Source organism: Lynx rufus, unplaced genomic scaffold (genome assembly GCF_022079265.1).
Source record: "Lynx rufus isolate CCGP_SWC_20201006 ecotype Redwood Valley unplaced genomic scaffold, mLynRuf1.p SCAF_6, whole genome shotgun sequence".
Classification (NCBI taxonomy): Eukaryota; Metazoa; Chordata; class Mammalia; order Carnivora; family Felidae; genus Lynx; species Lynx rufus.
The window spans coordinates 46,660,009-46,672,534 of record NW_025814878.1 but is presented as its reverse complement, the minus strand read 5'-3'; the positions used below and the strand labels follow the sequence as shown (position 1 = coordinate 46,672,534).

The window sequence follows — 12,526 nt, the reverse complement described above, 5'->3', positions numbered from 1 at the left end:
TCTCAGGAACGCAGTAAGAGTGGAAAATTTATGTAATTTCTTCTTCTTGTTGCTGAATTAATGGACTTCAGACACAAAACGAATTTTAGGGAAAACAGATATGTGGGGGATTATCTTCCATGTTAAAAAGAAGGAGGACAAGCGTCCCCACTCTGTCAGAGGCAAACAGGTGAAAGGCCTAGCATCTGGGCAGATGGAGGTTGACTCCTATGGCCCTCTGTGTCCATCCCTTCCCCGAGTGTTAACTGTGCCCCTAGCACGTGGCAGGTGCCAAGCTACATGCACTACAGAGGCAATAACACAACCCCCGCCTCAAGCAGGTAACAGGCTAGTGGAGACTGGACAAGTACACCGATAATTAGACTACTGGACACGCCTCATGCTGTAATTATTTCCTTGAGTTCTTGATGAGGTCTTTCATCCTATTTCCATCTTGTATTCACCCAACTCAGAGTATAACAGCTACTTGCATTGAAAATATCTTTCTTCAGGAACAGCTGAGGTTTAGATAAATCTTTGTAACTATGAAAAAGCCTAAAACCCTTTAGTTCTAACTCTTTGAGGAGGCTGTACCAGAACCTCACGACACTGCTGTCCCGGCCACTGACCTCAAACCCGGGCCAGTGGAGATGAACCTCAAAGGTGAGCTGTCCAATTTGTTCAAGGACATCTTCCAGAATAAGATTTTCCAAAACTTTCCATTCTGCGCTTTCCAGATCTGCTTTGAGAACATCAATCTGTAACAAAATGATGAAATGAGATTAGCAGATTCAATAAGCGTTGTTAAAAATACCATCTTGACATCAGGAGCATCACCGTATTACTACCTCCTACGAAAGCAGAATGTTTCAAATTTTAGAGTTAGACAGCTTTTTCAAATGGCCACTGACAACATGAATTTCTTTTCTTTTAAATGTTTTTTTGTGCGTTTTTTAAAAATATTTGGGTTTTTTTGAGAGAGAGCATGAGTGGCGGAAGGGCAGAGAGAGAGAGAGAGGGACAGAGGATCTGAAGCAGGCTCTGATCTGACAGCACAGAGCCTCACGTGGGCCTCGAACTCATGAACTGTGAGATCAGGACCTGAGCCGAAGTCTGCTGCTTAACCAGCTGAGCCACCCAGGCACCCGCAACATGAATTTTTAACCTCACTCCACACTAAATGTTAATATACAAACAATGAAATGCCAGCCAGAAATCATAATGAACCTTCCTACCTTCTGCCCAATGAGAATGGATGCCTGAGAAGGAGATGCTGGAGCATGTGTTTTCACAGAACTGCATGCCCATGGCCCCTCCCCAACAACCTAGACCCTGCTCACAGGAACCCAGCCATGGTCCAGACAGAATGGTGGCCCACCGGGAGGGACTGGCAGAGGGCCACTGCCTGCAAGACTGCCTCACGAACCTCAGCTCCCTCCAATTTCTCAGGACTAGAAGCCAGGCAGAGTTCTCAGGTATCTGAATGTTAGACTTGTAAAAAAAAAAATCTATTATTATTCCATGATTTCTTTTTCAAAGTAAACACCAGCACAGCATTTTAAAAGGGGGCGGGGAAGGGGGAGGCAACACCATCCTCTTCATCTAATGAATGTAAGTTCACATTCCAGGGAAGATGAAATATAGGAAGGGTAGGAAAGGATAGGAAAGATGCTGCAATTCATTAAGTCAGGAGAATCAGCTCGGTTTCGCTGGCTTTGCTATTAGAATAACAGAACCCCAAATACCTCCAGAAAGCAATGAGAGCTAACGACTTGCTGAGTGCTTATATGCGCCTGGCGCTACGCATAGCGCTTCGCTTGCAACGTCCATTTACTCCTCTCAACGGTTCTGCAAGGGTGATGCTGTTTCCATCCCTGTTTGAAGTTTAGGAAACCCAGACTCAGAGAACAACCCATCCCCCGTCACACAGCCCGAGAGGCAGTAGTGACAGGTGAACTGAGTCTGTCTACCTGGAGCATGTTCTTAACCACTTATGCGATGCCGACTCCTCGTAAACCACAAGGGGGAAAATGGTAGCTCAGATTCCCTCGACGGCTTTCGGTGTGGAAACCAGGTTGCTATTAGAGAGTGAATAAGGGTCAGCGAGTAGAAGCAGTATTACCAACATCCCCAGTTTAGAGTTGCAGAACACGTTACAGCTTAAAGAATTACTCTCTACAGGTGCAATCTCAGTGAAACAGCCCTAGAGGCAGACAGAGACTTGGTAGAAATGACTCTGGGCTGCCAACACTGCTTGTGTGATTTCAGAGTTGGGTGGAGGAGAAGATACAGAGGATTTAGACATTACTGCTCCAGGAAAATGGTCTTGGCCCAGCAGCATCCTGAGATCCCAGGGGAGATGCTTTTGCCACTGTCTTGCTTTGGACAGTACCTCATGATCCACCCGGGAAAGAGGGATGGCAATACCCCAAGAATACCAAGAGGCCTTAGAATAGCCCAGATATCTGGAAGCCAGCCTGTCCAGACTCAAAGAGGAAAAAGCAACATGGAAAAACAAAACACAAAACAACTTTCTTTTCTGAAAGGAACCGACTAAAGGCAGATTCCAGAAGAACATGCACAAGGGCTAAGATAATTCCTGTGAACTGGACACAACAGAATTAATTCACTCTTTTCTCATCTTGCTGCCCTCCCACCTTTTTGACTTGTTTAATCTTTGAGATTTTAAGCAGGATATTTCTGAATTAGGGTAATTAAACTGCCAGAAGAAATATAGAATTAAAACTTCACAAAATGTTCTCAATTAGTACAGAAAGTATCCCAAACTCAAAATCAACATTTTGCGCCAATTCACATAGTTAAGAATTTTTTTTAAATCCTTAGAGCCTTATTTCTTACCGTAGTTTTCTATGAGTTTGCACATATCGAACGTGATCAATAAAACGAACTATTAAAGGGACGGGGCAAAGTTAATCAGCCTAAAATTGACCTAAAAACTACACTGGTGAAGACAGAGGCATATACATTACATATTTTTTTCCAAACATATTTTTAAAATAAGCTATCAATCAGAAGTTATGAGAAACACACACAAAAAAACCAAATTGGGATACATCACTGCAAATATGTGCTTTCTGTGGAAATCCAATTTTCACTTACAAAATGCTATCCTATCTAAAGTGCGAAAAGCATTTTCAAATACAACAACACTGCCAACCTCTTTTGATTCCAGTGACTGAAAATTCTCTACTTCAATCAGAATTGGGTAGGCTACTCTAAATCATCCGGCCCAGGCTGGTGCAGCACTGAGCAGCTCATAAACTCTTCCCTGCCTTCCAGTCTGAGAGCATAGCCAGACAAATGCTGTGAATAAAACATGGTTTTCTTTTCCTGCGTGCTTTTCCCATTTTTTTTTGTCTAACAGAACGTTCTATCACCACAGCGATCTTGCAAATGTAATTTCCACTGTTCCTTCATAATGCACCCAATGTTATCGTTAGTCTAAGGCACTAAACGTTTCCGCACCAGGTATTTACTTTTCAGATGCTAACATCAGCTCTCAACAATTAAGGCACTAAAAGTCATGCAAATGATTACATTGGAATAACTGAGTGCCAATCCTAATACAGTTAGGTTAACTCAGCTTTCTTGAGAGAAACAACTCAGTGTTAACCCTCCGTAAACTCTGGAATAACTAAAGACATATTCTTGGGTAGAAAGGTCTTGAAGAAGGTAGATCAAACCACGTATCTAGCATCATTTCAGAGGCATTAAAGGGGTCCTCTTACCAAAAATCATCTCCTTTCCCTTGTGCCTGAAAGATCCAATAAATCTCCTTTCCCAGAACTTTCTGAGGAAACGAGAACTTTCATTTTAAGTGGATTAAGATGTGAGGCCATTTTGGCAGCTTCCTCGTCATGGACACAAGTTGATGGCTGCGTTCATCCACCCAGAACTGCAGGGATGAGGGAAAGTGGGGAAAGGGGCATCAGCCTCTGTACTAGCTTGTTGGGGCTGCTAGAAAAAAGTACCACAGGGGCACCTGGGTGGCTCAGTCCATCGAGCGTCTGACTCGATTGCGGTTCAGGTCATTATCTCACGGTTCGTGAGTCCGTGAGTCAGGCTCTGTGCTGTCAGCATGGAGCCTGCTTGGGATTCTCTCTCTCCCTCTCTCTCTGCCCCTGTTCCATGCTCTCTCCTAGCTCCTAGTGGTTTGCTGGCAGTCTTTGGCGTTCCTTGGCTTCTGCGTTACTCTGATCTATTTCTTCATCTTCACATTGTGTTATTTCTTCTTCTACGTGTTGCCTGTGTCCAAATTTCCCCTCTTTATAAGGTCACCAGTCATACTGGATTAGGGGCCCACCCTTCAGCAGTATGGCCTCATTACAGCTAATTATGTCTGCAATGACCCTATTTCCAGTTAAGTTCATATTCTGAGGTACTAGCGGTTAGGACTCCAACATATGAATTTTGAGATCATGCAATTCAAAGTACTACAGTGTTTAGGGTAGCTATCATCATACAGCTTTGGGAAGACACTATGTGTTCTGGAGCCAATTCCGCAGTCAATGCTGGGGAAAGTGTCCCGTACCAGAGATCCAAGGGCCAGCAGCTCTCTGAGGCAATTATGGATGCTGTCCTGCTAGCCCCTATATCAGCCAGCCCTGACAGTTCCAACTTTGCAATATCCAGGGCAGGTCAACAGGGCTCCGAGGCCAATTAAAACCACCATCATGAAACCCCTGTGCTTCATTCCTGGTTCCTTCCTGGACACAAGACCAGGGCCAGCTGGTGCACTTTGTCCTTTACATCCCCCCATTCCCTAGCCACTTCCCTCTCCATCCTGGAACTCAGCAGGCACTCAACATCTTCATGCCTGTAGCTCCCCACCTGAGCCTTTTCCCTTTCCCAGGTACTCTCATCAGCATAGGCAGACCGCATTACACAGTGCAACACCTTTAAAGAACTAGGGCTGGGATTCACCAACATCACTTCCATTGCATTCTGTCGGTCAAAGCAAATCATAGGGCCAGCCCAGACTCAAGGGGAGGTGAGAAAGATTCCAACCCTTGAGGGCAATAGTGGCATACACAGAAAGGGCGAAACGAACCATTCATGGTCATGTCTGCAAATAATTGACCCAGTTAATAAAAGCAATATTCAAATGTACATACAAATCCATGAATGATCTACAGTATTAGAGTAGACATGAACCTTTGCTGGACATAAGCAATACTCCAGGAAAAATAAATAATGAAGCCCTTAGTCATCAAAATATTATTAAAGAAGGGACATCAATTGAAACGTGGCATTTGCTATCAGATCTGGCTTTCCTTGGAAGCTGACAAAGAACTGGGACAGCCAATGGATTAAGGATGACTAATAAGAAAACACAAGGACAAGTAAAGCAAATAGGTAAAAATCTTAGATACCGTATTAGTGTACCCAGGATGCTATAACAAAATGCCAGAGAACGGGGGGCTTAAACAACAGACATTTATATTTTCTCACAGGTCTGGAGGCTGGAGAGTCCAAGATCAAAGTGTCGGCGAGTGTGGTTTCTCCTGAGGCTGCTCCTTGGCCTGCTGACAGCTGCTTCTTCTCTGTGCCCTCATATGGACTTTACTCTGTGCTCATGCACTCCTGGTATCTCTTCCTCTTATAGGGCACCAGTCTTATTGGATGAGGTCCTCACCTCATGACTTCATTTAGCTTGACCTCCTTAAAGACCCTATCACCAGGGCACCTGGGTGGCTCAGTCAGTTAAGCGATGGACTCTTGATTTTGGCCCAGGTCACGTGAGATTGAGCCCTGCACTGGGCTTGGCGCAGACAGCACGGAGCCTGCTTGGGATTCTTTCTCCCATTCTTTCTCTGTCCCTCCCCTGTTCATGTGCTCTCTCTCTCTCTCCCTCTTCCTCTCTCTCTCTCAAAATAGATATATAAACTTGAAAAAAAAAAAAAAAGATCTTCTCACCAAATATAGTCACACTGAGGGTAAGTGCTTCAACCTATGAATTTTGTGGGGGACACAATGCAGTTCATAACAGATATAAAACAGGTATTTTTGCTCGAGTCTATTTAGAGGCAAGCAGTATCTCTCCACAAAGAGTTTAAAAATACATCCCTGTTACTCTTATGTCAGCCTGACTGCTGGAGAGTCAGTAGTTCCTCCTTTGTATTTAATGGATAGCTCCAGTTCTGGGAAGTAAAAATGTGACCCACCTCATTAACTGAATATCAGTCACAGAGACTGACAGATTTGTTCTTCAAAGATGGTCTCACCGTTAATTCCCATCTCATGCTTTTCTACAATATGGCCTCGATGCTCCTCTTATCAAGAGATGGGACTGATGTTCCCTCCCCAGGGATGGCTTCATAGGATGCAACCTGTGCAGCCACACCAGGCTCCCCCACTTAGAAGGGCTCCATACCTTGTTTAATGCTCTGTTGCCATGGACTTGAAATTCTTAGTAAGTTTTGAACAAGGGACCCTGCATTTTCATTTTGCACTGGGCCCCATGAATTATGTCTCCTATCCTGTGATGCTCCCCTTGAACCTTGATGGGCTTGTTACTATTGACTAAGAGTATGGTAGAAATGGTTCCAGGTGACTTCAAGACTGGGCCATAAAAGCTTCTACTTTGTTCAGTGGTATACTCACCCTTGAAAACTTTAGCCCCTATGCAAGGTGTCTGACTGTCCCAAGGTTACAGTGCTGTGAGAAAGTCCAGACTAGCCCTTGCAGAGAGACCCTAAATCAATAGGAAGAAAAAGATGCCTGACCAACCCCGGCTGTTCCATCATCTGACTGTAACTACAAGAGAGACCCTGAGCCAGAACTACCCAGCAAAGCCCTTCCCAAATACTGACCCCCAGAAACTATGATCAATAATGAAATGATCGGTTGTTGTTTTAAGAAAGTTGAGTTTTGGGGGTGACTTTTCATGTAGCAGAAGATAACTAGAACAGAGACCAAGTACTATTTATGCAGATCTTCTTTCTAAATGTTAGAGGTTACTTGTACATTTAGATGTACGATATATAAATACTATATATTCCAAAGCCATGATTTCTATAAATTCATATGTATATTTAATCAAAAATATTCTCTTATTAAAAAATCAATACATGGTCATTGTTTCAAAATTAAAACTACACATAAGAAAAAAGAAAGGGAATTAAAGTACTCATAATCCAGAGTCTAAAAGAATTAACTTTTGTAATCCCTATCAAAATAACACCAGCATTCTTCACAGAGCTAGAATAAACAGTCCTAAAATTTGTATGGAACCAGAAAAGACCCCGAATAGCCAAAGTGATCTTGAAAAAGAAAACCAAAGCGGGAGGCATCACAATCCCAGACTTCAAGCTATACTACACAGCTGTAATCATCAAGACAGTATGGTACTGGCACAAAATAGACACTCAGATCAACGGAAAAGAATAGAGAACCCAGAAATGGACCCACAAACTTATGGCCAACTAATTTTTGACAAAGCAGGAAAGAATATCCAATGGAATAAAGACAGTCTCTTCAGCAAATGGTGCTGGGAAAACTGGACAGCAACATGCAGAAGAATTTACCCGGACCACTTTCTTACACCATACACAAAAGTAAACTCAAAATAGTTGAAAGACTTAAACATAACACAGGAAGCCTTCAAAATCTTAGAGAAGAAAGCAGGCAAAGACCTCTTTGATCTTGGCTGCAGCAACTTCTTAACACATCTCTGGACGCAAGGGAAACAAAAGCAAAAATGCACTATTGGGACCTCGTCAAATAAAAAGCTTCTGCACAGTGAAGGAAATAATCAGCAAAGCTAAAAGGCAACTGATGGAATGGGAGAAGATATTTGCAAGTGATATATCAGATAAAGGGTTAGTATCCAAAATTGACAGAGAATTTATCAAAATCAATACCCAAAAAACAAATAATCCAGTGAAGAAATGGGCAAAAGACATGAATAGACACTTCTCCAAAGAAGACATCCAGATGGCCAACCGACACATGAAAAAATGCTCAACATCACTCATCATCAGGGAATACAAATCAAAACCACAATGAGATACCACCTCACACCTGTCAGAATGGCTAACATTAACAACTCAGGCAACAGCAGATGTTGGCAAGGATGCGGAGAAAGAGATCTCTTTGGCACTGCTGGTGAGAAAGCAAACTGATGCAGCCATTCTGGAAAACAGGATGGAGGTTCCTCAAAAAAATTAAAAATAGAACTACCCTATGACGCAGCAATGGCACTACTAGGTATTTATCCACGGGATACAGGTGTGCTGTTTCAAAGGGGCACGTGCACCCCAATGTTTACAGCAGCGCTATCAACAATAGCCAAAGTATGGAAAAAGCCCATGTCCATTGATGGATGAATGGATAAAGAAGATGTGGTATGTATATATATATGTGTGTGTGTGTGTGTGTGTATATGTATATATGTATGCGTATATATCATATATACATATATACACACACACAATGGAGTATTAATCAGCAGTCAAAAAGAATGAAATCTTGCCATTTGCAACTACATGGATGGAACCAGAGGGTATTATACTAAGCAAAATTAGAGAAAGACCAATATCATATGACTTCATTCATTGAAGAATTTAAGATACAAAACAGATGAACATAGGAAAGGGAAGCAAAAATAATATAAAAACAAGGAGGGGGACAAAAATAAGAGACTCTTAAATATAAAGAACAAACTGAGGGCTGCTGGAGGGGTTGTGGGTGGGGGATGGGCTAAATGGGTAAGAAGACACTTGTTGGGATGAGCACCGGGTGTTATATGTAGGGGATGAATCACTGGAATCTACTCCTGAAATCATTATTGCCCTATACACTAACTAACTTGGATGTAAATTTAAAAAGATAAAGTATTGAAACTTCAAACAAATGAAGAATACTGAAAAATTATATATGTATGTGTATATATATATGTATATATATATATGTGTGTGTGTATATATATATATATATATATATATATATATATATATAAAAGGCCATAAAAAACGAGTTAACTCTTGAATACCTGGTGTACTTCTTGCTAAACATTTTTCTTTGCCATAAACACACACACACACCACATATATCACAGTGTAAACAGGCAAAATTCAAACACACATGTTGTTTGTAAAATTAGAATCGCATTGTGTTTTCAAATATGCTTTTTCATGTAGCAATGTAACAAACCATGAGTATCTTTCCAGGCCAATAACTTTTCATTAAAATGTTCTCTGTGTCCCTTGGGGATTGCCTAAGCATGTGATTGAGGTGGCTGAGGCCCCTGCAGGGGTGAAGGAGATGTGGGGGAGGCTCTAAGCCCTCTACCTCAATTCGACAGAAGCAACTCCCCTTTCCTCTGTTTTATATATTTGGAATCCCTCACAAATTTTTGCCTGAAAAAGAGCTTTCCTGCCAAGAAAAAAGTTTGACTCCATTTCCATGTTTTTTAACTTTTATACTAGTTTAATTTACTTAGTCATTCCCCCTTCTTTTAAATTTTTTAAAATTTTTATTATTTATTTTTTGAGAGAGAGAGAGAGAGAGAGCGAGAGCGAGCACAAGCAAGGGCAGGGCAGAGAGAGAAGGAGACACAGAATCAGAGGCAGGCTCCAGGCTCTGAGCTGTCAGCACAGAGCCTGGTGTGGGGCTGGAACTCACAGACCGCAAGATAATGACCTGAGACAAAGTCAGATGCTTAACCGACTGAACCATCCAGGCACCCCAATCAATCCTCCTTCTGATCGATTCTTTCCAATTGGATACTGCACACTGATGCGATCAACAAATATTTAATTTGGAGCTACATATTTAAGTCTGTTCTATTACTTTCTTAGAAGAACCATATTCCCAGAAGTGGAGTAGCATGTGCAAAGGCCAGGCACCGTTTATAACTTTCAATAATTTTACTAAGCTATAGACCTTTCCTGTACCTGCTCTTGGGAAACTGAGGACAAACCAAGTTGTACTCGGGCTGGGAGGCTTGTACTGATGCACTACAAAAGGCTCCTCCACTGTCATCACCCCGTCAACTGACCATTTGTTTTCTTACCCCGAAGCCGTGTGACATTCTGGAGCTTTCCTAAACATACCTTTGTCTCTATGTCTGATTGATTCACTAGATAAGACAAAAACCTTCATGCCATTTAAAGAAAAAGCAAGACAAACTAATTTTACCTAAGTACATGTTAAATTGTCTCTACCTATCTTTTTATTTAAAACATTTTAGTAAAAAAAAAATGCTTTATGTATTGTTCTACATTAAATCTTTAAAAGGCTATAGATCCGGGACACCTGGGTGGCTCAGTCAGTCGAGCGCCCGATCTTGCAGTTTGTGTGTTCGAGCCCCATGTCAGCTCTGTGCTGACAGTTTGGAGCCTAGAGGCTGCTTCACATTCTGTGTCTCCCTGTCTCTCTACCCCTCCCTCACTTGTGCACTGTCCCTCTCTCTCTCTCAAAAATAAATAACATTAAAAAATAAATAAAAGGATATAGATTCTCTTTTTCACCCAGAAAACATGAATTAAAGCTTAAAACTGGCTATTACCATCAATTATAAAGCTAATTAATCATTATATTAATCAAAATCTCTGGCTAAGAGCCTAAGCTATAACACCAATGAAATGTCAATATCAACCATCCGGCTTATCAATCAACTAACAGAACAAGGAACTTCCTATTCAAGCCATAATTGACCTACAAACACAGCTGCTTGCCTCAATATCTGCTGCCTGGGTTTTGGGCCAGAATCATACACATTACGGCATTTACAAAGAGATCTAGTTTGCAAAAAATGGATTCCTGAAAAGGAGCGTGCAAACTGAGTTCTGTAATTGGGCTTATATTATAAAAATGATCATTTAACCACACACCTAGTTATTTATGAATATTTTTAAAAATTAAGTTATTATCATTAATTACCACCCTAACAAATTGAGCTACATTCATTCGCCATAGCTACTGTAGTTTGGGTCAATATTCAGTCATAATCTTTAAATAATTGCATCAATACAACTTCGTCCTGTTTTTTAGCATAATTAAGAAAAGTTGTTATTTAATGAAGAAAGCAAAGTAAGGCCAGGCTTTTCTATATCAATTCTACTTACAGCAAGATATATCTGCACCTACAAAATTAAAAGCTGAACACATTAAAAAGAGGATCTTAGTTTTGTAGAAAATAGAGAAAAATGGAAGAAATGACTCTATCCTAAATGAACAAGAGGATTAAAAGTCTCTTTAAGATCCTTAGACTTTAAACACACTAAATCAACCTCAATTACCACTGTTGGCTGGCAGAAATGTGACATTACAAGACTTCCTCTACCACTATGGAGAGAGAGATAAGGCTCCGCCCTGGATATTATGAGAAATACGAAGGGTCACTCCAAGCTAATGTCAAGACCAATTGTGAACTCATAATAAAGGAAAATAATTTTACATAGTAATCAGATCACAGAAATGACCTCTGCAGGGAGCAACACCCTACAAAGGAATTTTAAAAGAAATAAGGGAAAATTTTTACAAACAAAGACATGTTGTCAGATCTCCAGCCTGTTCAGAGCGTCCAACCTGAGGCTGCTGGGCAGGAATCTTCTGGGCTGGATGCAGTGATATAACCTGGTCCTAGCTCCAGAAACCTACGTCAGACACAGGAAATGGCGAGTTGGTGAGGAGTCAAAAAGTCAGCTGGGCTACTGGTGATCTGCAGCAGCAAAGAGCCAAGCAGGGCACATTTAGCAGGACTGAGGAGGCTGCAAGGGACCTGGCCCCGGCGGTCAGGCAGGAAAGCAGTGGCGGGACCAAGGACAGCGCTAGGCAGATGCTTTAATTTACTTCTTTCTACCCACTTCCCTGGGCATCTGTCTCTGACCTGAGGTCAGAACCCTGTGCCTTAAAGCCACATCACCTGGTTAATTTATTTTTCTGGCCTAATCATATTTACGCAAGAGTTCTCAAGTATTTCCAGAAAGAGATGGGACATTTAAAAAAAAAGTCTCTAAACCATTCCTAAGTGAAGAGATGCATAAACAAATAAATACCCATGCAAATACCCAAATAAACTGTTTTTCAGCCAGACAGTTTACTCTTAGATGTGGGACTGGTCAATCTCAGAGCATGGTGGAGCCAGCAATGTGACTTACGCTACATCAAACATGGCCCCAAGCACTTAGAGAAACAGAAAATATACTCCCTGGGGTTTTTAATGGTTAAAATACACTGAGCTATGAGTGAGGAAAAACACGACCATGGGTGAAAACTATAAAAGGACCAGCAGAATTAGAAGCCAGAAATGAGAGATGAGGAAACAGCAAGAGGTCTCGGGGTATATGCTATATATGTCAGGGTCACCTCGATGTGATGTCCTCCATTTCTGGACCCCGTATTGATCTCTAAGGGAAGCACATAGCATGGTTTGCACTCATATGTTGACATGTCGGTTCCCTTCCCTTACCTGGGCTCTAAGTTCCTTCAGGGCAGCACCCAACTCCTCCTTGGGTGCCACGTTTCTATGAAAGTTCCCGACACGCGGTATGTACACCAGCCCCTATGATAACAAGTCCTG

The 12,526-nt window shown here is 41.7% G+C and overlaps 1 protein-coding gene across 1 annotated transcript in view; it reads right to left on the bottom strand.

Annotated features, from left to right (window-relative positions):
- Positions 1–220: 220 nt before the first annotated feature.
- Positions 221–12,526, bottom strand: part of METTL24 (methyltransferase like 24) — a 102,511-nt gene continuing 90,205 nt past the window's right edge. Inside the window, exon 5 of the mRNA XM_047101370.1 lies at positions 221–737. Within this exon, the coding sequence (XP_046957326.1) occupies positions 423–737 (315 nt within the window). The 3' untranslated portion in view covers positions 221–422. The remainder of the gene's footprint in view (positions 738–12,526) is intronic.